Genomic DNA, 27704 nt, shown 5'->3' on the forward strand with positions numbered 1-27704 from the left:
GAAGCGCCAAAGAAAACCGGAAATGTGAATTCGTGGGTTTCCGTCCTTCGTTCGCTTCCATGTTCGATCTTACTTCGACTAAAGTTCAAATGTGGATTCTCACATACAAACTTGAATGTTTACCGCGGTTTATACGGCTATAGGATTATGGCGGTGAGCGTCTGATTCAACCGATAAACGCGTTGTTTTCGTTCTGTGGTAACGTGCGCATGGGCATGCATCTTGCTAGACGGGCTGAGAGTTCCACGATCGAGTTCTGCCGCTGTTAGGGTCGGTCTTGATTTCAGTGTACGCCCGCGTGATGGATGGTTTTCATCGCGCGCTTCTGTGGAATAGCTTTCAGATCCGAACACAACAGGACCGGCAAAAGACTACAGGGAAAGCTAAGAGATCATATTTCTGTCTTCTTCGGGCGATCAGTTGTTGGCGTCTTGAGGTGCTGCATAGCTTGCCTACCAACAATTTGCCCGCGCTCGGAAGAGAGAATTCATCTTTCGCAGTCACCTCATTGAATATCAACAAGGAGGCGGTCTTTGTATAGCGATGGCTGTGTCATTTGCGTCACTCACATTTCACACCTTTTCTGACCCTCGCTAGGCTGCACAGGTCGCCTGGGGCAGCGACGATGATGAGCTGTGTCCGGCGATGTTCGTCGAGTCCCAACTGGATACGCCGGACGCTGAAATCCTCGACCGGGGAAAGCTGCTCGAGAATCTACTTACAATATCGAACTGTAAGCGCATTCTGTCTTTCGTGTGTGGCCCGAAGATAAGCGACGCGCCGCTAGCACGTTTGGCGCCCCGCAGTAGCGTTCTTTGTAATATTGCATTAAACAAATATTTTTAAAAATGCGCAGGCACAGCGCTTGATGTTTTGATTGTCGTGATTTGAAAATGCGAGCGAATATTCAGCTTCCGAGATTTGTCTGTGACGTATTTTAAGTTTTGCTGTGCGCTGTCATAATGCGCAGTCGTTCACATGCTCAGTATGGTTTACTTTTAAATGGAACGCCCAGTTAGTGTATGACCACCGATTATAGCCGAAATATGCCATGAAGGCGCGCAGACTGTTCTTTAAAGCGAAGCTTTCTTTGCCCACCTCCATGGGGCTTGGCGTGAAAAGGTGCAGCTGCTGTGTTTTGTCAAGTTTATGCAACATGGTGATGAACATGTTTAATGCAAGCCATCGCTGAACTAAAAAAAAAGTAGAAAAAGGAAATCGCATGTCTGATGGTGGAATTTTAACCAGAGTCCCTTAGCACAGCAGCCCAATGCTCTATTGAGAAAGTCGCAGGCACGTGCATGGCATGAGACAATAAAAACCTTACCTCTCCTCGTTACATGGCATATCAACAATCCACTTAGACAAGGTACACACCAGTTTTTTCCATCTTTTCCAAGTTATAGCTAGTGCTTTCGAGACACTATGCGACATTCCGCTGCCTTTGGGCTCAGTCCAGGCAAAGGCAGAAGGGATGCGCCCGCTCTTTCTGTTGTGTAACACTTCTATGCCTGGCAAAAGCGGTGCATGCGATTGCCTGTGCATCTGCATATCACATACATATTGCTGTCACTCCTATGTTGTACCGCGAGGTACAGCCATGTAACAGGGACATGAAATGACAGTGCTTCAACTAGACAAGAAAACATGGACAGGCATATAAGCTTTGCTTACTTTGACAATCATTATTAGTGGTTTCTGAACAATTTTTCTCATTGCCTAGATGTTAGCCTAATGTGTCCTATGAGCAATTTTTCTTCTTCTCTCAAACAGAAGTGTCTGACTTATTTAATAGCAGTTATGCATTTGCTTTAACAGTGAAACATTCTGTACTTGTAACAAGTGGTCTTTACCAATATTTGTGTAGATAAAAGCACTGCCTGAGCTAACATGCCAATAATTTTTCTGTTTCTTTTTTGAAACGCAGCTGTTGGTAAAATATCTGTGCCTGGGTAAAGATGCCACAATTTAAGTTGCACGCTTAGGCTCAGTGTGCCCTGTTTGGCTGAAAGGGAGGATTTGAACATAATAGCAAACGTTTAAAAAGACACATTTTGTGTTTCACATTTTATCGTTGCCAAGCGTAAAGCTCATCTCATTTTCCCTTTATAATTGCTTCTCTAGACCTTGCGGGTTTTCACAGAACTATTACGTCAAAGCTACACATTGTGCTCGTGAGTGGGGGGGGGGGGAGGTAAACGCAGGGACATCATGGTATCAGAGAGTGCCGTAAGCATGAACGTGTGATGTGTTAATGCTTTCACTACATGCGTATGTCAGTGGTGAGAGAGAGTGCCAGTGCCTTTTGGGAACTATTTCAATTATTGATAATTGCACTTTGCAACCTCTGCATATGAGGGTAGCACATTCTTTAATTGCACACTTCAAGGAATTCTTATGATGCGAAGCACTGAGACTATGGCAATGCTTTCTCTTTGTGCATTTTACCAAAAGAACTTCCATTGAGTTTAGTGGATCTGAAGATGATTTTTGCGTGAAGGAGGAATTTAATTCGCCTTCAGACAACCAGCAAATTCTTGGATGAGAGCACTGAAGAAGAAAGCAATGATAAGAACCCTAATGAGAATGGTTCCCGTGATGATCACCAACAATATGACAATAGCTGAGGGAGGAGCTGAGGAGGGACCTGGAGTCTTTATGCTGTACAAGGGCATCAGGATTAAAGAACTAGTTCAGAAATAGATCATTTACTACACGTCTATTCACACGAGTGCTCTCTCTGTGCAGTGTTCAGAACATGCAAAGTGGCTAAATGCCCACGACTGCAAAGGGTTAAAAATATTTTTAAAAAATATGAGAGCCTGTCTCTATGCTTCTCTTGCCTTTCGTCAGTGAGGGTGTTTATTTGTTGCACACAAGTCCTGAGGATATGCAAGGATGTTCTTGTGAATGGCAGCATCTTTATTTTGTAGCAGTGAAGTTGACTCCTTTTGCCTGTGCATTTTTGTGGCAGCGGGGACGCCAGTGATTCAAGAGCGGACCGAGTACCCATGCCCTCTCTGTCGAGGCACCTTCCGTGCCCTCGGTGACCTGGTGATGCACGAGTGCCCCAAGGAGAAGCCACCCCGGTCCCTGCTCACTTGTTGCTTCTGCGGCTTCGCCACTGAGCAGACTACTGTTTTCAGGGCCCACCTAGAGGTAAATATATCTCTGCTCAAAGGCAACACATTCAAACAATACTGATGCAAAATTTTTACCTCATCTTTTTTTTTTCATTCTTTCTTTTTACCCTTTCTGGTCCAAATTTCTTCAGTAAAGTAAAAAATTTGTCATGTGCATCCATCCGTGGTGGTAGTTGAAGGTGGTGGTAATGTGGTAGTCAAATTAGAGGTGGTATTCATGTTGCATTACAAACCACTGATGTGTGGAGTCAGTCATCTGCTGCAGTGGTCATAAGTCACATCGTGACTGCATTGCCAATAGTTGAGCATATTAGAAACTGGATAGGATTGTACGAGGGTGCGAGGTGGATGTTCCTCATTACGATAAAAGTGCAGAGTATGGGAAGAAAGAATGGCCCATCTGGTGCCATGCTAACTTTCAGCAACACAGTCACGATGTGGCTTGCACCCATTGATTTGTGCGGATTGACATGTGCCATCGGTTTGATGCCACGTGACCACGACCTTTGTTTTCTTTGATGTGACGCACAAGCCTTCTCAACGTGCCCTATGCCTGAAGCTACACTTCACTTCGTGGGGGATTTGAACTGGTCATATTAAACAGTGGCAAAATTAGTAATTTGTTATCCATTTGATTAATTGAGGCTCTAGACAGTGATTTTGGATTTGGCAGCTGTCTAATGAAGCAATGAAGGCAAGATGCAAAACTGTTGTTTCAGTATTCCTTTAATTTGTCCAGAAAATTGTATGTTGCAACCATTAATCTGTTATAACAGGGTCCATTCAAAGCTGAATTAGAAGCATTGATAATACAGGCAGACCAAGAAAAGTGATATGAATGGCCTGTCATATCAGAAAGTCCGTGAAAGTCTGATTTAGAAGCATTGATAATATAGGCAGACCAAACTAAGTGAGAAGAATGGCCTGTTATATTGGAAAGTATGTTGTATGCGGATCCGTTGTAATGGCAGCGTAGACTGTATATGTATGTCTAGTCATGGATGGGAATCCTGCGCTAATTGCGTCATTTTGATAATCACATGAATTGCTGTGTCTAGTGCGAAAAACAGGAAAAAATGACCGAAATTTCACCACACTGCGGCATAAGAGCTTTGGCAGCTTTGCCTCTGGCAAGCGTCATTGACAGTTTGCTAACGCAGTGCTGTGCATTGTGTGGTTGGTCTCAGAGGTGGCATAAAAGTAGCTTTGGTGTTCTGACTACCAGTGGGTGCCAACAGCCGCAACCAATTAGGCTCCCTAAATAGAAGTAAAGTAGTCACATTCTGCTATCCTACCGAGTGAGGGCAGGCGAGGAGGCCTGCTGGTGGAGCAAAGTCGCATGGTTGGGCTGGTGCCGTTTCCACAGAAACAAGTGCATGAGTGTCTGCGCTGCCTTGGCCCCTTTTGTTTTCTTAGGTTTTTTACATTTTTTTTGTGTGTTCTTTAAAATTGTGCCAGTTCGTTTAAGTTGTGCCAGCGCCATGGCAGTTGCTGTTAATCGCAGTGATCGCAAATGCTTATATTGAAGCAATCGCAGCGCAATTGCCAAGATTAAAAAGAGCAAGATGAGGGTGCGAGCGGTGAGGGAGGGGCCAGCGGATGAGGAATGCCGCTACTTTTAGTTTATTCAGGGTGCTTACACCCAATCAGAATTTGTCTGCTCCAGAATTAAGTTTTACCTGCTTCAAAAATTATAAAATCACTCTGGGCATTCCCACCCCTGTCCAGTTGAGCATATCAGTTACTTCTTTCCAATGAAAAGGCAAATAAATGTTCCCGTTTTGTACATATTTGCTTTATTACTGGTTAGGTATTCTCTAGCAGTGGGCTGCACAGTACATTGCCATTTGCAAGCTGTACAAAGCCAACACACCTGAAGAGGTATTTTGTAAGAGTCCACCTAGTGGACTGTCCATTTCCGCCACTGCAGACTGGATGCAGCTGTATGAGCGAGGAGGAGATGAGCGGCCCTGGCCAATCAGCAACAGCCGAAATGGACAGCCGACTAGGTGGACAGAATACCCCCCCTGCTCTCCTGTGTCTGTCTGGTGTTTTTGTTCGTCCATTTTAGCAAGCAGTGAGAGGAACAACCTGCACTCTCTTTTCATTATTAGTTGCACATCAAGCCATCATTGCGGTGTGGCCACTGCAACCACACATTCCCGAGTGAGGCTGTCCTACTACAGCACCTGCAGTTGCACGGGTCCAGTTTGCCTCTAGAGCCCCTGGCTGCCATCAACAGTACATCGCCGTACACCGCTTACTTGGCCCCGCAGACAACTCCTATTTTGGCGAACAATAATGGTACCCTTTGTGTAATCAACACGCCAACTTATGTGGTACCAGGTGAGGCTTTGTATTGGCTCTTTTCCTATCACTTCTTAAAGCAGAGCTTTCCTTATCTCCCTCTTCGCAATTTGGCATGTCATTGTTGTCTGTCTCACCATATACTAGAAGTTGTTGCTTCTTTAGCCACCAGTCTTTGTTGGAGACACAATCACTTTGGCGAGGTTTTGTGTGACTTGGCACCAAATACAGTAGAAACTCGTTAGTACGATGCCATTACATACAATTTCCTGGCATTTTGCTTTGCAATCGAGAACACGAAAAAATGACCCATTAGAGTTACGCTTACTTTTTAGCATTTCATATGTTCCTAGAAAACACAGCTATACGTTCTCGGAAAACATAACTTTTCGGCACCAACATTCAGTACATCGCCAATCTGCAGTCGTATGATACGTTTTTCGGCTGCTAGGTCCCATTTAAACAAGAAAAGGAGTGAGGCATGCACGATTGAAAACATTAGCCACCCGCCACTTCAGCTTCCCCGTAATGCTTGCCCACCTGTTTCACGGGAAAACACCAGCGCGTACTCAGTTTCTTATTCTGTTACCAGCAAATCTCCTCCTGGGTCGTCGCACGCCACATTCATAGCTATCGCTGCCATACCTGTTGCGATAAGCATCTTTATCTATCTGTTTTATAGCATGTGGGGCGTAGTGCTATTGGTAGCCTACTGCATGCTATCAGCTGTGATAAACCAAACGCATCACCGTTCCCTGCTGCAGGCGGTGCGATGTGAGCATCACATTTCACTTTGTTGGCATCCGGCGTCGCCAACCAGCTCTATTTCATTTCGGTTTCTTGTCGCAGTCTTGAACACTACACAGTAGGAAAACAACGAAACGTGTCTTGTGCTGTCGAAGCCCCACCAGCTTGACATACGTCACCATCTTGTGCGCAACGATTCGTGCAAAGCTTCACATTATATAGATGTCAACAACAGTTGGGTCTGTCATATATTTTAGTCACTTCAGATCATGTGTTTTTTCGGTAAGTACATTTGTTTCTCACATTTTTTTCCAAAACTTATGACCGAGGTTCTACTGCACATTTGCGTTATAAGCCGTCTGGCTTACAACATTTCTGGCGTTGTGCCAAGTTCGCCCACTGCCAGGAATGCTTGCAGCTGTGTACTTCGACGCATCCGGTGCCGAGTCAGGCGAAATCTTGCAAAGGTGGAAGCATCATCCCTGAATAAAACTTATCTTTGCTTTACAAGGTATGCCAGCATAGCTGATGACCGTTACGGGTGTTGTGGGATCCGCTCGTTGCTGCAATTCGCTGGCTATTTATCATGATGTCTTTGTCTTGCTGGCTCAGCAAAGCTTCACTTATATGGGTAGCGGTTTGGGATAGTCGGAAGCATACTTGAAGAAAACAAGCTTAGACTAAGCGTAGAAATTTTTACCGCGCTGAAGCACAGCGAATTCAACTGCACAATGATCGTCACTGTGCGTGAGCAATATTTCCAGTCCATATTGGCAGCTCATCATATGCAAGCGAATCCTGCTTGCAATATGCAGTGCCTGCTTTTGAGTGCTTCGACTTGTGAGCACATGCGCGAAAACTTGAAAATAGTGAATGTTGAAATAGTGCCACGCATTTATTAGAGCTTCATAGAGGATAAAGTTGGTCGCTAATTCGTGGCACGCCGTCCCATATTAAGTTAGTGTCAACAGTTTCACAAAAGTTGTACTGAAAACTGCTCCGACAGATATGTCAGATTCGAGGTGTGCATTGAATCTGACCTGCTTGACTTGTTTTATTGTGACAGCCCCAACGAGAGTAAAATTGAGGAATTCTAGGATCGACTGCTATATGTAGTCTAATAAAGGGCCCTAATATTTGCTTCTCTACTTTATACTGGTTTGCACCTGCAGACTATACATCGGGTGTGGATTATAGTCTGGAAAATACAATATTCTATTGCTATTGGCGGCGAGGAGTTATAGAGTCGCCACTTATCGGAAGCGCCTCGCTGGCGTAGTATGAGGGATCACGCAGCGCGCTCCTCATAGGTTTCGCTGTCAGCGCTCACTGAAAACACCACATGCGAGCTCTCCCGGACATTTCTGTAAGTACTTTCGAAACGAGAGACGTTTTTTACTGTCTAAATAATAATCTTGGGCAAACTGAAAGCACACAGTCGTTTACAGACGCTATCACTTTACCGAATACGTACAGTGAATGCCACTGTGCGCGGTCGCCGCGATGAAGTCTCCCAAACCGGCTTCTTGCATGAAAGGTAGGTAAACGCTGAGAGCAAACTATGTGAAATATGTTCTTATAGTATTTGTATAACTAAATGAAGCGTAATAGAACGAAGCCTCAATGCAGCGATCGCGCAGATTCGCAGCAACCGACTGCGCGTCTGCATGCTTGTCCGCGCACTGTTTCGCTTTCTCCGCACGCGCGTTTTCGCATCGTGCCATGAGCTTTAAGCCGCAGAATATGAGCATTTTACAGTATACAAGCAACCATTGTTGCGTGAGTGCTATCAGAGCTGTTCAAGAATAATTTCATTGTAGAGACTTCGATGCCTACAGGGACTGTGATGTGCCGTCATGACGATTCAATCTTTTTTTCTTATAAATTCTTTGACCTTTCAATATTATTTCTCGAGTTGCGTCGCACTGTATGTTTATCGGTGTTCTCAGCATGCAATTTCCCGCTGCTCCTTTTTTTGTAATCCAGTGCATTAATTCATAACACAAACATGATCATATGCCATGCTTTTTTTTAAATGTGCTTCTTACCGCTGCCTTTCCACTCCACTGAACTTGCCAGTATCTATTGCATCGACAAGTTAATAGACCAAACCGTCATGACATTTGTCGGGCAGTGGACTCGGGCGAGCGTCTCAGTGCGTGTTTTCAGAACATCGCAGACCGGGCGCCGTAGCAGAAATCTTCCTCGAGTCTGTGCTTGCTACATACCCGAGTTGCAGCCGATGACTGTTTGCCGGTTTTATGTCTCGCGAGCCAAGCTTCATGCAGCTTCTTGTCCTGCGGCTACGTGTGAATAAGGCTGACACCAGCCTCCGTTACGTGCGTCCGGCCCTGCGACACCGAGCAGTAGCCTACCATGTTGCGTGCCTTCAAAGGCAGCCACTACCTACTGTAGTGCTTTCAAGCGTTGTAAAGGAGGCACTCGAAGCGGGAGAATTTCGCCACTAAATGAGGACCGCAGCGTACGAGGGAATTTGAACTCGTTTTCAGCTCGCTTCGGCGCTCCCGAAGCAGCCGACGCAGCCGCTATGTCCACGTGATCCCCCCTAGCACGTCACGCCAACAGTGGCGCCAGTTTTTCCAGTGGTGGAGCTCAAGGCCAATAGCAAAGCTAAAAATGCAAGACTCAAGAGATGATCGGTTACAGAAAAAAGAATGTTTGCTTGGCAGTTCAAAATACGCATTCTTGTAGCAAAAATCTTGCTTAGCACGAGCAATTTAAAACAGCTTTATGGATGCATGTGCATATTTTGGCCAGTGTCCTGGCTTGGCTAGCTCACAGCTGTAAACCTGTGTGAATCTGATGTGATCACATTTGATCAGACAGTTGTATATTAACAATGGTGCAATCCACATTTGTAATTTAGCATTATTCACGTGCCATGTTTAAGTATGGCAAGCTGCCAATGGGCCATAAACGTCAACGACCTTTTTCCTGGCCTATTGTAGGCAACACACTTGCATTTATTTCACGTATACAGGGTATTTCAGCTAATGTTAGCCAAGCTGTTAAAAAAAAAACGGTATAATATACATAATTATGAGGCGTACTGTTTCAGTCATCAGCCCTCTACTGTCTCCACGATAATTAGTGAAACAAATACGATAATTTTATAAATTAAGGGGTGATTTCAAATGGGGAAGCTGTTATTGCATCCTAAAACGTCCCATTAAGTTGTTTTCATCTCGCTATGTCCTGCATAACTGGTGATTTGCGTGAGCGAACGATTCCTTACTTGCCTCAGTGGTTGGTGCTCAAGTGGCCTTTTTGGCTCATTGGTTGCAGTGCTGGAGGATTACCACTCGAGGTACACGTGCACTTTGTGCAACGCCATGTTTCATCGGCTGAGCCTTCTGGCAGCACATGGTCTCAAGCATTCCGAGTTTCCAGATATCCACATCCAGGAGAACCTCCTGTTGCCAGGCAGGGGGTCACAGGAGCCATTTGGAGGTAGGCCACCTCAGCTTGAACAGAACCAGGACTCGCCTCATCAACGGCTCTAGCACAAGCCATCAATGCTACGCCAGAAAGGCAGCTGCCATAAATGTTGGATAAGCCATCATGGCTTTCTATGGTTCATGATCCAAGGCTGCGGATTACATATCTACTGCAACAAAGTGTCAGCAGCAGTTAGAGGCTGCCGCTAGAGAGAAGCTTTGCTGAGCTGCCCACCAACAACTTTGTTGCCCTCAATGACTGATTGGCCTGGTGCAGCAGGCAAATGCACGGGCAAATGTGTGGATGACAGTGTGCCTGGGCGACTCTGCTCTTGCTGCAACTGAAATGCTTTCCACACACTGTTGAGGTGGAGAAATGAGAGCAACTATGAATGCACATCATGTTACCCTTGTGGCGCAATGTCGAGCTGCTCAAATGCTAAGTTTGCTCAAACGAAGCTCACTGTCAGAGCCAAGTGAACTCCTTCAGTCAATTGTGAGGCCAGTTATACTGACAGGACTACAAAGTATACACCTCTCAGTGCCATTGTGCATCAAGTCGCGTCACATGTGGCAAGCATATATACTTCAAAAGCCTTAGGTCAAGTTAGTTGCTACTCAAGCCACCAACATCCAACTAAGCACCTGAAATAGTTGCAGAACAGGCAGCAGTCCCTTACCTCGCTGACTGCGTTGAGCAGCTTTTGAACAGGCAGCACCCGTAACATTGTATGGTGTAGGTGTGCCTGTTATTTAACTGTTATACCAGAGAGCCTGCGATAGCACAATGCTAACTCTAGGAATGAATCTCTACATGTAGGATTCTTTTCTTTCTCTTCCTTTCTTTCTTTTTCCCTGAAATTAGGGATCTGGCAACATTTTAGTGGTATGCATATGCTTTTAGCAATTTAGGACGCTGGGAGCTTCTTCGCATACTTCCCATTGGTGCATTCATACGTCTGTAATCCAGTGGATGCTAAAATTTACTACTGAAGGAAACAAACACAATTGGTTACTCAACTGCATTTTGATTCTGCATCAGGTCAAGCATTGCAGTTCACAGTTGTCTACGTATGCTTATTTTGCTCTGTCAAAGGCGAGAAGCGAAATGTTCGAGTCACTACAGCTCTCCAGACAGAAGCTTGGCAGCTTTGGTCTGATAATATGGCGTGCACTTGGTTCTCTGTGCAGCGCTCATGTGCTCTCAGTGCTGCGTCGTCTTTACCCACCCGGTGGCCCTGGCAGCCCACTCGTGCAACTGCAAGGAAGGCGAGGGCAACGTGACCAGCCCTTCTCTTCTAGTGGCACCGCAGAACGCACCATCTCTGCAGCTGACTGAACCGCAGTCACTGCAGCAGTCGCCCCAGCAGCCGTCCTCAGCAGCAGGCCCGAGCCCCGTGCGGCTCTACTGCTGTCCATACTGTCCCTACACTTCCTACCTGTTGGCCAGTCTCATCAGGCACAAGGAGATACACTTCTCCCACCGATGCAGCGAATGCTCTGTCCGGCTCCCAACACTGCCTGCCCTCATACAGCACAAGCAAAAGGTGCGCCCGTTTTTCTGGCCAGCTGGCCAAAGGTTGTGTAGGTGGTGATTTTACTGGAATGACACAGCCTGTAGTGTAACGTGGTAAATAGTGCAGATGAGGGAACAAGAGAGGTACAAACAGAACAAGAAACATTGCTTATCCCATCATCTGCACTGTTCACCATGTCAAACATACACCATCTAGCCTGGCTTAGAACTCTCAAGTAGTTTTAGCCACTTAGTCTGCCATACTGGGAAAAGATGGCACTCATTAAGGGTTGAGGGAAGAGGACACTATGTGGATGGATGTGTTAATTCCGCAACGGAGGGGAAGCCATCACTACTCAGCATCTCTAGGCAGTCTCTCTCCCAAGTAGTGAACAAGCACCATGCTGCTTAGCTTCAGTGAAAGTTGCTAAAGGTTTCCAGTATGTGGTCATGGAGCGGGCCTTTTTCCTTTTCTTCTTTCGGCAGTACTGGTTTACATCAGACAAATATCTGTGATGGCTGGCTGTTCTTCACATGTACACTGCGCTTGAAAGGATCTAAGCATGAAACAAGCTGTTGCGGCATAGCGTGAGAAGTGCTATACCGGATACAGAGTTCCCCAGGATACCCTGCATGTCGTCATACGCTTCCGCTGCTCGCTGTTACCGATAGCTGTGTGCATCAGAACTTTTTGAGATCTCCGAGCCAGAGCTGTTACTACTGAGCAGCAAAAGCAGTGCCATGCATCACGAGTCATCTATGGCGTCTGCCATATCACGAAAGCCATGACTGCCACGGTGCCACCAGGTGCGGTGAGCAGTAAAAGAACAAAAAGTGAAAAGCCCACACGAATAAAATACGTCATGGAGAGTTCCAGACCACTTTATCGGTTTTCGTAGAGCAGCTTCAACTGCTTCACAGAGTGATCGCAACTCGTAATCTGCTCTTAATCTCTCACTTCAACATTCAACTTGTGGCCTCATTGTGTCATTGGCACGCACTTGCTCCAAGGAAAGCTGAGAAGGTTCTGCTGACTCTTCTATTGGAATTCACCATAAGTTAACCGTTAGGCTCCTTCAGAATGCAGCATAAGTAACCTTTAACAATAAAAAAATGAACTAGGACCAAGCAGATGCCATCAAGGCAAGCTGGTGCTGGAACTTAAAAGTTCTGGCGCCACCTGTATTTTGTTTTTTGCATCCTTTCTGGCCTTTGAAGCCTCCTTTCGTGGTAAGGCTTAACCTCTTGCACAAGATTTTCAAGCAACAAGGTTGCCTGCTGAGGGGGGCAGTCTTCTGCCGTTGCTGGTTTTTGGCCAGTCAGAAAATTTTGCTTCCTGGGGCAGCTTCTTCTGGTTACCATGATTAATAACATGGCTTCACCCATGCTACCCAGGCCGTCCACTTCGACCTTAATTCACTCTTGCTACTTGCACTCCATCGTGACAGCAAAAAAACAAATCATAAAATCAGACTCAGCTTAGTCAAACTCGCTTAGCTAAGGATAAAGAGTTGACAATGCTTTTCCATACACCTTTAGGTCTAAGACGTCACTGAGAGTTTCAAGTATTTATTTCTACTTACCAGATGGTGCCACAGCATGTAGCGCTGTCAATGTGGAACGCTTTTCCACAAGTGACGATGGCAAATTATTGCTATATCTTGTACACTCTGGTTAGAATGTTGGCTTCATGGCAAGTTCGCAATTTTTTTCTTTTTACAGGCATACTATAGTATTTATTCGTACAACAATGGAAATTTGTCGCTACTCTTTCCTGTGTGACGTCCATGCGGTTGTCCCACACCGCGAACGTGACAAGGTCCGCCTGTCATGTCACTTGCATGCGATTGCTTCTTTAGAGTAGCTTTTTTCTTTTCCTATTGTTTTATATAGTACTAAAGTATAACTTATTTACGCAGCACAAGTTATTTTTATTCTTTAGTGTCCCTTCAAACAGGTACTTCTTACACTGCGCTTGTGGCTTATCATTATTGCTGTCATCTTTTCTTTCCTGCATACCATCTTATTTACCCTGCAGAAACTGTTAGATTCGACTAGCCACGTTATGCCAATGTTGCAGACTGCTTTGATTTTATGTAAGCAGAAAGTAGAATTGACAGTGTTAACATACCTTGCCTTGAATGGTTCAGATGCATCCCTGTGCTCCCGCCTCAGTGACGTCAACGCCACCAGCCCCATCAGTGTCCCCAGTGATCAATAACGGCCCGTACAAACGAGGGCGACCAAGGAAGACTCAGGAAGAAAGTAAGTGCAGTCTGATTATGCTATGCACTATACAAGGTGTTTCACTTAACTTGAACCAAACTTTACAAATATGCAAATTTTATGCAGCTGGACAGAACCAAGGTTTACAGTCGCTTGGAGATAGATACTCACATTATTTTTTGCATTCCGCCTAATTAGACAAGTAGTCTTGATAATTAATAAACTTCTCTATTATCACTCCCAATACTACTTTCTGCTGCTTGGTATACGTGCTACACAAGATGTTTTTCCAAGTGGCCAGTTGCGTAGCAATTTTGTGTGTATTCGCGGGCTTCTTTCAAACTCGGAAAAACACATTTATGTAGCAGATATTGAGTAGCAGCAGGCTGTAGCGGGAGTTTTCAGGTTGCTCAACAATTTTCTCATTGACACTTTTCATCTCATTATAACAAATGAGAAGCTGATTAATTATGACTAACTATCTAATTAAGCAGGATGCAAAAATATAATTCGAGGATCTCCAAGCAACGGCAGACATTACCTTGGTTTGGCCCAGCTACGTGGCATTTACAAATTTTTAAAATTTGGCTCAAGTTACGTGAAACACCCTGTATTCCTTTGTCATTATGTCAGTCAAATTAAGCTACAAAGTTGTGCCCAAGTGAGGGGCTTTCAAGGCCAATAAATTAACATGTTGCGGGTCTAGCCGGAGTACAATTTTTTTTTGCCGGAAGTGGGAGTACCAAAACTTGTTGATGTTGGATTTGTCGTCTCTGGTCTTTTGCTGTACCACAATTCCAGCAAAAATGTTCTCAGACATGTATAAAGTCGACTTCATTAATTCGGCTCTGTTTAATTCGATCTTGACTGGTGCACCTGCATTCTATGGCGCAGTTTCGTTACTTAGATCCTAAAATTGGCCTCCGTCAGACAATTCAAACTTGACTAGTCAACACACATGTATCTGGCCCCTATGGTGACCCTAATAGTGGCTCCTTTAGTGGCAGAATTTGTTTCAGCAGAGCTTAAGGACAGCGAATGCCTTAAACACATATCTGCCGTCGAAAACGCTGATTTTCAGCCCCCCCTAGGAAGGTTCTCAAGCAATAACCGTAGCTCACAATAACTGATTATGGTATTTACGTGGTTTTAATGCATAGTTTTTTTTTTTCATTTTATAAAAAAAAATTGGGCTGAAAATTGTCTACGTGGTGCAATGGGATACCAGGTTGTCTACCAAGCTGACATTTCCAAATTCCCTGAGTTTTCCAGGTTTTCCCTCAGCACTTTCGCTAAATTCCCTGAATGAGCCAGAACTTTGTTTTATGTTAAGACAGGCTGGCACCATGTTGCCTGATGCTGTCACTCTCTAGTAAGCATGTTGAAACAAAAAAATGAATGCTTAATCCAGTTTTAATAGTAAGGAGTAATATCTATTTTATTTAAAAAGAAAACAGAAGGAAGATGTTAGTAAAATGCACAGCAAAAAAATGGTAAAACCTATCCCAAATTGAGTCGAACATTTTCAAATACGAATGAAAAGGAGATGCATACGTAAGTAAATATTTTCGAATATGAGCTATTTCTATCAACTGATAGCAAGCTCATCGGTATGAGGCCTGAACTTTGTCACAACTAAGATTCTCTCTCAGCAGCCGGCAAGTCAGCCTCAACTGTCCCGACATATTCTCAGCCCGTACACGACATCTCAGTGCTGGATTTCACTGCTTTAAAGAGTTTATTTTGGTTTGGATGAGGGACAGCTGTATCTCGATGTCAGCCAACACTTTGTTTTTTGAGCTCAAGCTTTTTCAAAAACGCGGCGGCACGCTTCCTTTCCTGTAAATTCCTCAGTGCATCGGTCCTTTCTGTTCTCATCCTCCTTCTGCCACGCTTTCACCAAATGGATCATTTGAAGCATCCTCTTGGTCAGTTGTACAGTCAACGTCCGATTTTTCGGACTCCCTAGGGGCCGCACGAACATCCGAAAAATCGGGCAGTCCGAAAACAATGAATGCATGACTTTAACTGCCCTTAAGGGCTAAAATTGTCACAGGCACGTCCGAAAAAACTTTTAAGGCCTGCCAGTACACTTATTAGGAATATCAGTGCTCGTACTGTGACAGGAGATGGGGGAGCACGCGTGTATAATTAAGGAATACATACTGTGTCCCGTGACAATTGCCCCTTCCCACGCTTGTTAAGCTTCACCGTCTAACACTGCTGTTCTGAGGCGAAGCTAACTTTCAAAGACTGGCATTACGCAATTCGCTAGTGCTCTGCGAGCTTCGAAGCCAATCGCGAGGATTGCAAACGTGGTGTTGGTGCCATCGCTGACAGCGGCGAATTCTTTCAATGAAAAACACGGCACCGCACGGCAAGAAGCTTAACAGCGAACGTAGGAGCAGCTAGGCCTAACGTTACCGTGGTGGTGGCTACGGCTGCCGGCGGATCTGCGTGCGATAGTGCCAGTTCGAGGCGGCGGCGAGATAATCAAAATGGCGGCGGTGGCGGCTTTGATTAATACCATTTCAGACCTGCAGTCAGGGCAGTATACATTGACTATATGGATCGAGTACCTGGTGGTGCTGCAAAGCCGTGCAAGTTGTCGGGCATGTCCGAAAAAGCGTCTGGAAAATCGGTTGTTAACTACTCTGGCAATACATCGTGCCGACGACACAGCGTCAATTCGTTGCGATTCCTCTGTTACTGGAACCAGCATTAACACGACTTTCGTTCCCTTTCAGTAAAGTTACAGCTAATTTTCCCTGATAGAAGCACAAATTCCCTGAGTTTTCCCTGAGTTTTTCCACACTGTTCAAATTCCCTGAGAATTCCCGGTTTTCCCGGTTTTCCCGGTTGGTAGACACCCTGGATACAAAACCAAAACAGTCTTTGCGATGTTTGTATGCTTTACCGCATAACAGAACTGTATTGCGGCGGAGATGAACTTAAAGACCTTGCGGCAGAGCTGACTTTAGAAAACCGGCCATCATTGCACAGCACACACACTTTTTTTTTTTCGATTTATTTAGGCATACATTGCCTGGGATGAAACTACTACTGACAGATTAGCTATGCCTGACTAGGATCCCTCCATCTGCACATTGCTCAGCAGCAGGAAGCAAGCAATGTTTTTCTTTTTTTTTATGTTTAGATCAATAGCAACATCACACAAATCTAACGAAAGAAGTATCAGCAATATTAGACCCTTGCCCATTTTTCTTGCTAAAAACCGAGTGCGTGTGAGATTTTTACTTTGGATACATCGAATGTGGGCACTTGTTTGATTCAAGGGCGTATTAGAATCTTTCAAGTACTGCCAAATGAATCAGCCATGTGTTTTGGCATTATTTCTGCATGTTGTTTAATTCGACTCACTGGGTGATACGATAAATGTCGTCGGGGTCGAAATAACAGAAGTCGACTGTACTGAGTGTCCAAGCTAACAGAGGAAGTTTAAAAATAAATGTGAAGCCTTCTGTTCAGCTGAAACTAGCTGGATGTTGTATCAACCTCCTGAACAAGTCTCCACCAATCTTTTTTTGTTGTTGTTCTTATGGATTTTGGAAACTTCTTAATTATTAGCTTTGTCAATACAAGATTTGTCAAGCACATTTGAATACATCGCTTAAATTGTTTGCAATGCACTACCTCTTAACATGTCTTTATATTTCTGAGGTTTAACTGTTCTGCAGTGATGTATCACTGTCATTTTTCCTTTTTTTTTCCCCTTGTCATCCATAGTATACATGTCAGGCATGTTTCCAATAAAGTTTCATTTGTCAGGCAGCCATCCTTGCAATAGAATACATGCCTGCCAAGAGTGAAGGTCAAGATTGTGGTTAGGTGATGTGGATGACTGAGGATGTGTGCTCTGGCTGCAGCCCAAGCAATAGCATTGTGAGGCAACTTCGAACTTCTGAAATGGCTATGTTGTGTCCAATTCCAAGTTCTTTTAATAATATTTTTTACGAGTCTTGGTGCTAATACTGCAGTGCTGTTATCTCACTTTGCTTTGTCTGTCATGGGCACTAGAAAAAAATTAAAAATGGGGGAGTGGGGGTCCTTGATTTGAGCAGATACTGTAGCCAACTGAGGTACACTCTACTTCTTTCTTTTTCCCAAAGTTGAGATCGACAAAATGGGACGCATATGGCACTGCAAGACCTGCGGAGTCAGTCTGCGGAAAGGTGCGGAGGACGCTGCCACCCACAAATGTGCAATGTTCCGGTGCCCCCACTGTACATTTGAAACTCACAAGCCTAATGGTCTCAACATTCACATCAACTTTGCTCATACTTTCCGGTAAGTACAGCCTCTGCTTGTGAAAGTGATTGGGAGGTGACATCTCTTGCTGCGAACGTCTGAACTACTGTTTGCAGCAAAAATATAGGCAGCTAAAGAATGATATAAAATGACTACATTTCTTCTTATCTGTCACCTTTAGAAGCATGTTGCTTAGCTTTCAAGAATGCAACCTAAACTAGTCTACCAATGCTATATACTCTGTTTCAGACATCAAGTGCAACACTGTGGAAGCTAGAGATACTTTTTGCCACGTCCACGCTTAGAAATAGTTTTCTGTTCTTGATCGTAACTGTGTGAAACTGCTTTTTATATAGGCTCAGTATTAAATGAAAAACGTTTTAATCCTTAGAAACAAACTGTTGTATATGGCTATTTAATGCATTGTTTTAGATCAATTTGTTTTTCATTGCAATTTGTTTTGTTTTTTTTTTTCAGTTTCTTTTTTGTTGGCAGCCCGTCGCGACAGCCTCCCGTGTATGCTTGCGCGAGCATGCACCTTTGGCACGCAGTGCGGCACAGACACAATGCACGGAGTGGTACATTTCCATCACCGAACTTCTTGCGTAGCTTCCACAGCGTTGCACCTGATGTCTGAAACGGAGTATAGGCATTCTCAAGGATGGCATAATCTAAGGATTCCTTTTGCTCAGTTCTATTCCTTCCTTATCAACCATGGTTTACAGCTGCCCGGTCCCAGTGATGATAAGGGCAGCGTGCCACACAGACCACTGTTGAAACACAAAAAGGAATAGCATTGGAATAGGATGGCACAGGTGTTCTCCCTTCGAAGCGCTGACTCAGCGCATTGCTGCTTCACTTGGGTGACCTGACAGGAATAATGAACCGGAGTGTTCATCATGACGTGACCGATGACTGGCGCATACTTGATAGCCCCCCCTTGATGCTGCTAACTACTTAAAACATTACCTGCGCAAGCACCCTAAAAGTCTGAGATTACACCATCACTTGTCTATGCTATATTGCTATAATCAGTGACTAATCAGTGTCAAGTTCATGCCCCCACTCAATCGTAGACTAGCCAGATAGTATTGCTCATTTGCCACTACTATTGAATGTGTGTGTTCCTTCATCACTATGCACCACATTGCCTGGCCACATTTTCACTATGCAGAATGTACTCGTGCATTAGTTTTGTGCTTAGTTAGTACCGAGTGGTTGTGCTGTCCTACCAGAGTGCCTTAGTGGACATTTAATGATCTGGCTGTACTTGTTGCTGCAGTAGTTCTGTATGCTTTCTGCCGCATGCATGTGCATGTGTTTGCGCGTGTGCAGTTTTCTTTTGTCTGTGCTACCTCTTGGAGCTCTTAACTGCATGTCTGATATTGGCAAGCTTGTTAGTTATTGTAAGTGGAAGACAACCCCTTTTCTTTGTGTCTATGAGAGACACAAACTTTTTTTGCATCTGCAGAACAGCAGAGAGCTGATATGGCATGTTTGTGTAGTTGGGGTTTTTCCTGCATTTCTTGACTTGTTACTGGCTTGGTTAATTAATGGTTCTTTAATGAAGAAGCTAAGTTGTATTTGAAAATAAAGAAAAATTCTACCTCACCCTGACAATTTTTGCAGAATTCTGCACGCAAAGCTCTCTATGTACTTCCTTCTCATGCACACTGTGTTGACATAGACAACATCATGCCTACAGGTTTGTGAAATGGTATTGAAATGATCAACTTCAGCCACAACTATATGAGCTTATACTCAAAAAGGATTACTAATCATTAGTAATCCTTTCTATGGTGCAAGTTTAGAGAGAGTTTGATAAAATAATTGGCAACATGTTCAGTAAATTTTATATGTACTGTTGGTTGGCAAAAGTAAGATCCCCATCTCCAAATTTCTCAAACCATGATTAGGCATCACATGACGGAACAGTAACTGTTAATTCTTGTCTTTAAGGCAGTCATATGCCTGAAGAATGTCCAAGTAAAAACAACATTTTTGCTAGCTGATACAAAAGTTGAAGTCAGAACTGAAGGTGGGGTAATGTTGCTTTACACCTGAATGAATGAATTAATTCTGGGGTTTTACGTGCCAAAACCACAATTTGATTATGAGGCACACCATAGTAGGGTGGGGGCTTCTGGATTTATTTTGACCACCAAGGGATCTTTAACATGCCCCAAATGCATGGGACTTGGGCATTTTTGCATTTTGCCCCCATTGAAATGCGGCCACCTTGGCCAAGCTTTGATCCCGCAACTTTGTGCTTAGCAGCTCAACACCATAGCCGCTAAGCCACCCTGGTGGGTTTCATTACACCCGATGGTGCATACATAATTCACTATGATCAGAGGTGATGTTTTGACCATTCTCAGCAGGAAATAAAAAATGTAACTTACAATTTTATTGCGGCACTGCTTTATTCAGTGCGCTGCAGGTACTGTAGCAATGCGTTGCTCATAATCCATGCTGCATTGTACAGGTGCCAGAGGTGCTGGAAAACCTTTGTGACCAAACAAGAGCGGACGTTGCACTGCACCTACTCATGTCCTGAAAGGCCATTCAAGAATGTCACAGAAGATGACATCCCACTGGCGGTGCTCAAGCAGCTCTCTGAGCAAAAGTCCAACATGCAGCGGGACCCTGTTCACCCGTCCAAAAATCCATCTGAGCACCCCTCTGAACATCAGTCTGGAAACACTTCGAAGCACGAACATGAGTGCCAACCCGAAGAGGACCCTGATGTCACAGACGAAGCATATACCAGGAAGAGGGGCCGCCCTCCAAAAAATAGACCTCAGGTATAACCATTTGCAAGCGTTGTAAATTTTTCTGCAGCGCAGTTTCCAACACAAAGGTTCTCAAACTTCAGTGGAATGGGTGATGCCTAAGCAATATCTGTGTAGTCATTTATGTATGTATGTACAGTGGACTTGTTATCCACTTTCAAAAAGACTATCCCATGATGTAGCCTAGGGCGCTATAACGTAAAACTGTTCCAAAGTTTTCTATTCCAATTCTGCTATCAGCCCTCCACGATTGGTCAAAAACTTTTTTCGACCACCCCCACTTCACCTGTCTGTCACGCGACGTCACGAAAACCGCGATACCTCCCCATCTGATATGATGTGTACACAATGATTATGCATGCTTTGACAGAAAAAAGAAAAACAGTTATTTCTGATTCGACGCCTTTTCGCCATTAGCCCCCGGCTATTGGTCAAAAGTTTTCGGGCTGCACCCACTTCACCTGCCTGTCACGCGACGTCACAAAACCGCGAAAACTCACCGCGTCATAGTGACGTGTACGCATTAAAGGTGCATTAATATGCCGAAGAAAACTGAATTTTCTTCTGAATAGCCGCAGGCTGCCCCGTTCCGAAAGAAATAAAAGATGGCTGCCGTCGATCGCTCAGGCGCTGGCTACTCGCACCTGCCGGAGAGCATGGGTGTATTTGCGTATAATAAAACTCCTTGCGTGGTCATGTAACGCTTTCGGGCACTTTCGGCACGTTTACCACTTCATGGTCTGTTTCACTTCAGGGACCATTTTAGTGTCATTCTTAAGCTACCGTTGCATGCCACCGCGATTTTCGACCAGCCACCGCAAGCTAAGTAAGTGAAAGCCGACCAATCGCAGACGCCAGCACCACCCTCTTCATCCGGTTATCGATTTTCAGTGCACTGGCTCTGCCCCATCGAATCCCTCTCCACTTGAGCGTTCTCCTCGCCTCTTGTCAGCCAATTAGATACGAAAAGCCACTCAGTGTAGGCAATGTTATTCGTTTTCCAAGCAAACAAAAGTGACCTCCTATGAACGAGGAGAGCGTTTTATTGGTGTGTTCAGACAACCCTGTGGGTGACCGCCCGGTGCTTGCGTCGGTGGTTACGCAAAATTGACGTCGGGAGATTGGAATAGAAATATATTGGAATAGTTTTACGTTATAGGGCCCCTAAATATGGGATGAAAGCCTGCAGCTCAATCTCTCATTTGAATTTTGTATAGACATCACATCGGCAATTTTTTGTTTCTTTTTTGACAAAGTAGAAAGTATTGTTCAAACTACAATATAAGCAGAATACAGTCAAACCTCATTATGATGAAGTCGCATCGGACACGAAAATAGTACATTTGTTATATCCAATTCTTGTTTAGGCATACATGGAGGTATCGGTGCAAAAAAATATACCTAAGCAATCACATGGTTGCGGCTCCTTAGCAATGAAGAGTGCATGTAATTTATCGCTGTTCGTATGTCTCGTATTAGCATGGCAAGATGCTGACAGGCCATCAAAATCTGCAAAGACACCCTTTGCTAGACCATCAGAGGCATTCTTGCTTGTGTTTCTTTTACATTGGCCGGAGTGCAGTATATATATACACGTATATATTTTTTCTGATATCTGTGTTTGCTTACAACAAATATCAGATTAACAAAGGTATTTTTGTCACCCATGTGACTTCAGTATAACGAGGTTGGACCGTATTTTCATGTCAGATGCTTTGTTGCCTTAATGACGTCCGACTGCAGTATGCTTTGTCAGAGCACTAAGGCAGCAGTGAATGTTCAAATGTTTTTTCCACAACTGTGTATATAGAATCATGAATTCAACTTCAAAAAGAAACTGAGCATGTGTTGGTGGGCTAGTTGGTTAAGCATGATTACAAAAACGGCGCCGAATAAAACACACGCAGAAGGGAAACACGAGACAGCACGTAGGCGCCTACGTGCTGTCTCATGTTTCCCTTCTTCGTGTGTTTTATTCGGCGCCGTTTTTGTAATCATTCAAAAAGAAAATGCTGCAATACATCCTTTTCCTACCCGCCGTAGTGGCTCATTAGCGATGGTGCTGTGCTGCTAAGCCCGAGGTCACAGGATCTAATACCGGTTGCATTGGCCGCATTTCGATGGGGGCAAAATGCAAAAATGTTCTTGTACCATGCATTGGGTGCACGTTAAAGAAACCAAGCTGGTCAAAATTATTTCAAGAGTCCTCCACTACAGTGTGCCTCACAATCATATCGTGGTTTTGGCACTTAAAGCCCTAGAATGTAATTTTTTTTGTGTCCTTTTCCACAGGGGACATTGACAATTCCTCAGCCATCCCATGCAGAACCCAAAGCTGTTACCAGAAAACGTGGAAGACCCAGAGGAAGGCGGAAATAAGAAACTTAGAGGTGAGTGACAGGGCACCTCATTTGGACCCTGCATGTCTGGATTTTCACTGAAAACCCACCATTGTAGATGGTAATCAAGTTAATGAACTATACTAGCAAGCTGCCATTCCATTTAATAGTAACATCCTAATATGCAACCAGCAAGCCTATGGTTATGGACAGTGAGGGGCTATTTACTTCTCTACTGATAGTCATCATCACCCTATTTTTATGTCCACTGTGGGACGAAGGCCTGTCACAGCAATCTCCAATCACCCCTGTCTTGCACTAACTAATCCCAAGTTGTGCTTGCAAATCTAATTTTGTCACCACCTACACCACCTACTAAGCTGCCATTCCCAACAGTACTTTTCTGCCCTAGACATTGCGTGGCCTGCCAAACTCCATTTTTTCCTCTTAATGTTAAGTAGAATATCAGCTACCCCTGTTTGCTCTCTAATCCACACAGCTGTCTTCCCGTCTCTCGAGGTTACACCTAACATTCATCATTATGTAACACAAAAAGGAACAAACGCTGGACATGTGGAACTCGCATGATAAACCGCAAATGCGGCCTTTACAACTTTGAGCTTGGCTTGTCCCGTGGTTTGCGCATGGTTGGCAACTGCTGGATTGACCAAAGTTTGCTAGTTTAGTTTGAGAATGTGCTGGTGACATCAAAACAAAAACATTGTTCTTTCTGTACGACAGCCGAATTATCAGACAATCGTATTACAGTAAAACCTCGTTAAACCGTACCCGCTTAAACAGTAGTTTCGGTTTAAAAGTAGTAAAGTCATATCCCCGACTCAGCGGCCATTGAACATAATGTATTTTGTATCCGCATAAACCGTACCAGCTTATTGCGTACGCATCGGTTAAAACGTAGCGTTTCCACTTTTCGTCACGCAAACGCGGCGGTGCGTCGTCTCCATCGGGCGGGCTGGCAGAACAACAAGCCTCAGAGATCGGTATAACGGCCTCCAAGCGCCCTGTGCGTTTGCTCGTGAAGCCGCATCAACATCATTTCGACGCCGCATGGACGCCGTGCCAGAGAGCGTTGTGGCGTCATGCAAGCGAGGACTCGCGTCATGCCGAAGCTAGGATAAAAAAGCCGCCGGGTGCTCAGCATAGAAGAAAAATTAGACATCGTCCGTGCTACCGAACGTGACATGAAGAAGTCGGCGCTGGCCCGCGACATGGATCTGCTGTTGACTACAGTGTGTGGCATTTGGAATGCGAAGTTGCTTGGCAGCGTTGCTGCGACCGCGAAGAGATGTCGGCTACGAGGTTCAACTTTTCACCATCGTTGCCGCTGTTGTTGCCAAAGTGTCAACTAGCGACAGTGATGAGGACGACACGGAAAGCGACAGCACGGGCTATTCAGGCCCGACAGTGGCAGAAGCTGCGCGTTACGTCAGCCTCACAAATGCGACCATCGCAGGGAGAACAGGGGCGCGATAACGTAACTATTCCAAACGAAAAGTTTTCCGAACTCCGGCACCCGGCAATGCAGCACTACTTATGCAGCACTACTGCGCGCATCCATGGAGAATACGTAACGCCAACGAGGAATCTGCCGTGCGAGTGTTTGCAGAGAGGAGGGGGGCTGGCTGAGAAGCTGGCACGCAGCTTCAGTAAGTTTGAGGTCGCTGTCGTCGTGCTAGGCCGCCGCGACATCAAACGAAAATAACACTTACGTCCCGCGAAGTGAATAAATACTGCATGTTTTTTCCCCTTTCATCACACTCTCTCTGAGTTCCGTTTTCGACAGGTAAGTGGGCGATCTCATGCTATTTCGCCTAAACAGTACTACCGTTTAGTACGTACTTTTTCCGAGCTCCGGCCGACTACGGTTTAACGAGGTTTCACTGTAGTATAAGGGGTCCACAATTTTGGTAATTCTTAAACATTAAGTCTATGGGGCCAATGCCAGTGCCGTCAAGCTTTCTGAATAATCGAGCATGCCTGAGTTATCGGTGCCCGAATGATTCATTGGTGACTGTAACCAAAACTAAACTGCTGGCTCATTTTCTCACTAAAATGTGCTAAGCTCAAAGCCTCAATTCATATTGTTCGAGGTGTGTCACAGCAGGAAACCTTCAGATAAATAAAGATAAGATGAGCACAACTGCCAGGTAGGCCGGTAATCATGTATGGTAGGCTTGCAAATAAAGTTAATTTAAAGACCTTGCAGCAAATGAGGGAACGGAAAATTACTGGCATGACATGAAAAAGACACTAAAGTTGCAAATACTGGTAACTCGTTATATATTCAGCAGCAGCACAAGAATTCAGTTCAAGCTCTACACACAAAACTGTGCAGCACCTCCCTTTTGTACCTCGGCGCTGCAATACATAACTCCCGAGAGATGCTGATATCAAAAGAAGTTTGCCCCCGCGATTGGCTGGCATTATCTATACAAATTCTTTTGAGTTAGAAAGTGGTGTGTTTGTCACCACTATAATTAAGATTAGGGGAAAATGGAGTTGGACGGGTCATGAATGCACTGAACAGACAGCTGGTAGTCGTTTAGAGTAACAGAATGGGTTACCAAAAGAAAATACAGTCGGGAATGGCAGAGTATTAGGTACCGTATGTTTCTATGTGTAACCTGCACTCCCCAATTACATTTAAAAAAAGAAGAAAGAAAGAAAGAAAAAAAAGTCTGCACATATAATCTGTGAAAACTCTACAACCGCGCTCAAATTTTAGCAAGAATGATCTCCATTCGTGACTTGTCTATGCCAGTGGCTCTGTTCTCTACCTCCTTGGCGTCACTGATAATTACCTTCAGTGTCTGCTGCGCTGTAAAAAGTTGCCAGCAAGCGCAGCTCATCGTGAACCAAGTTCTGATTTGCTGGTGTGGCGTGCACTATTTGCCGACTACTAACACCGCCAAACGCAAAATAGTGACCTGTGGAGATAGTTAAAAAGTGGAATTGCCTATGAGATAACTAAACTTTGCATGGCGGAGAACTTAGCCTTAAGGTGTGGATTCATGGCAGTATGTGCGCATGGTCCTGAAGCTACACTTCAAGGCGAAAAACCCACACTGTTAAACCTGAGTTTACTGTTAAATTTCTTAAATTTTGGGGCAGGTTATGCACGCAAAAATATGGTAATATGATGAGATGAAAAAATTTGCAGGCATAAGATGGAGCCAGCTGATACAAGAAGGGGGTTATTGGATATCCTTGGGAGAGGCTTTCATCCCGTAATAGACTTTAAATAGGCTCACGACAGTGAAGTCAAGTGCAGCTGCAGAGTAGGAATCATTGTTTTCAGGTGCTGCTGGGACAGAGCTGCTCCTGACCCGAGGTATCAGCTGCTTCCCTTCAGTCCAAGTCTGCTGCCATCATTTGCAAGAACTCTCAACAGGGTTGGCATCGCCAGTGCTGCTCGAACACTCTCTTGTGATACATTGACACCCGCCTGTTTTCAAGCTTATCGGAATACGTCCATCATGTGCACTCCTTGTCAACGCACTTCGAAAGTGACGGCCGCTAACGGCATGGTTTAACTCTCTACGATCATTGGAAGACACCCGTGAGGTACTCAGCAGTGCAGACTCTAAGCATTCCCTCGCATTGTGGGCAGCTAGCTTAAGGCCATTTTTCTGTGCCTTCTGCTTGTCCTATGGTTTCTGATACAGCCTACTTTAATCTACTGCCCATTGCACCGACTCAACTTCAGAGTTTTGTTTGAAGTTGATTCCTCTGTTCAACTTATGTGGCAAGTGAGGAGGTGGCTGTTGATTTCTCCAGGCCGTGATGGCCATGGATGAGCAGAAGGCATGTGAAAATGGCCCTCATGATGCACTTTACTGTTGTAGGACGCCGTTTCAAAAAGGAAAGTGCTGCTAGTAACAAACTTGTGGTTTAGAACATTTTTCAGTGACGCACATCACTTACTGCTGAACAGTCCAAAATTGTTGCACTTACTGTAAGAATGCTTATTAAAGAATGAACTTTGTTTATCTTGCCTCAAAAAGTGCACAGGCCTACTGCAGCCCTATAGAGCACACATGCACAGCGAAGTATGAGCGTGTTTGTGCTAAAGTACCACTTCCGCACTAGTTTCATTCATTACCAGTAGAGCAGACAGGTCCCATATGGTGGTTGTCACATGTCATGGCTAATTTTGTCCAAGAAGCTTGGCACACTATGAACTTAACATGGGTCTTACTAGTTTGCTGGTAGCATAAAAAAAGTGCAAAATCCGAATTCAAAAACTCGTAAATTTGAAAACCTAATCTACAACAATACTCATTGCCCTTTTAGTGCAGCACAGCCAACCAATTAACCAGCTCAGAGTTCACCATCGGGAGTCACCATGATCAGGCACATTGCCTCTAGTAGAGCAGGGATCATTTAGCGCTGCATTTTTTTTTTTCCCGGCACATCTTTCAATTTTACACTTGACACATGCTGCATTCTTCCAAGAAAAATCAAGGGACAGGGACATGCATGTATCTGCACTGCTGTCTGCTTTAATCTGGGAGTCAAGGCTGTGCATTAAGCGAACATGCCAATTATGAACAGGGGTACAGTTCCTGAGCCAAGCCAGAATAGGCCTAAGCTGGAAACTCCAGATGTGTGGAGTACATTCTGCATGTTGTCCAGCGAGTGCAATCGTCGTCAGGGCATTGACAGGGAGCCAAACCATTGGCCAACAATGTGTACACTGCTGTCCTTGTAATCATCTTGTCTGTGTGAATAATCTGCAGTGTTATATCGTCACCCCTCCTTTTCATGTAACGCTAACCAGCTGATAAAATCAAGCACAAATGTCTGTACATAGCTATTCTTTGTCTTTATGGATAATGTGGTGTTTTTCTGTGTGCCTGTGTGCATGTCCTGTGAGGTGCACGGAT

At 44.6% G+C, this 27704-nt stretch overlaps 2 protein-coding genes across 2 annotated transcripts in view; one reads left to right on the top strand and one right to left on the bottom strand.

Annotated features, from left to right (window-relative positions):
- The window catches only part of LOC135919995 (zinc finger protein 771-like), a 32966-nt gene extending 32270 nt beyond the window's left edge, over positions 1-696 (bottom strand). The window contains exon 1 of the mRNA XM_065454044.2: positions 570-696. The gene's annotated coding sequence lies outside the window, so the exon portion shown is untranslated. The remainder of the gene's footprint in view (positions 1-569) is intronic.
- Positions 10-27626, top strand: LOC135919994 (zinc finger protein 425-like). The gene is made up of 11 exons (XM_065454041.1): positions 10-153; positions 598-733; positions 2975-3159; positions 5258-5489; positions 9504-9668; positions 10847-11202; positions 13322-13436; positions 17528-17705; positions 20152-20470; positions 22751-22848; positions 26117-27626. The coding sequence occupies exons 1-10, from the start codon at positions 148-150 to the stop codon at positions 22835-22837; spliced, it is 1779 nt and encodes a 592-aa protein (XP_065310113.1). The 5' UTR covers positions 10-147; the 3' UTR covers positions 22838-22848; positions 26117-27626.
- Positions 27627-27704: the final 78 nt, after the last annotated feature.

This window comes from Dermacentor albipictus, chromosome 4, assembly GCF_038994185.2.
Source record: "Dermacentor albipictus isolate Rhodes 1998 colony chromosome 4, USDA_Dalb.pri_finalv2, whole genome shotgun sequence".
NCBI lineage: Eukaryota > Metazoa > Arthropoda > Arachnida > Ixodida > Ixodidae > Dermacentor > Dermacentor albipictus.

What these genes read in the sequence shown, in the direction of transcription:
- LOC135919994 (XM_065454041.1), top strand. An exon ending in TCTACTTACAATATCGAACT is followed by an intron (nt 734 to 2,974) that starts GTAAGCGCATTC and finishes TTTTTGTGGCAG; the next exon opens with CGGGGACGCCAGTGATTCAA. An exon ending in AACTTTGCTCATACTTTCCG is followed by an intron (nt 17,706 to 20,151) that starts GTAAGTACAGCC and finishes TGCATTGTACAG; the next exon opens with GTGCCAGAGGTGCTGGAAAA.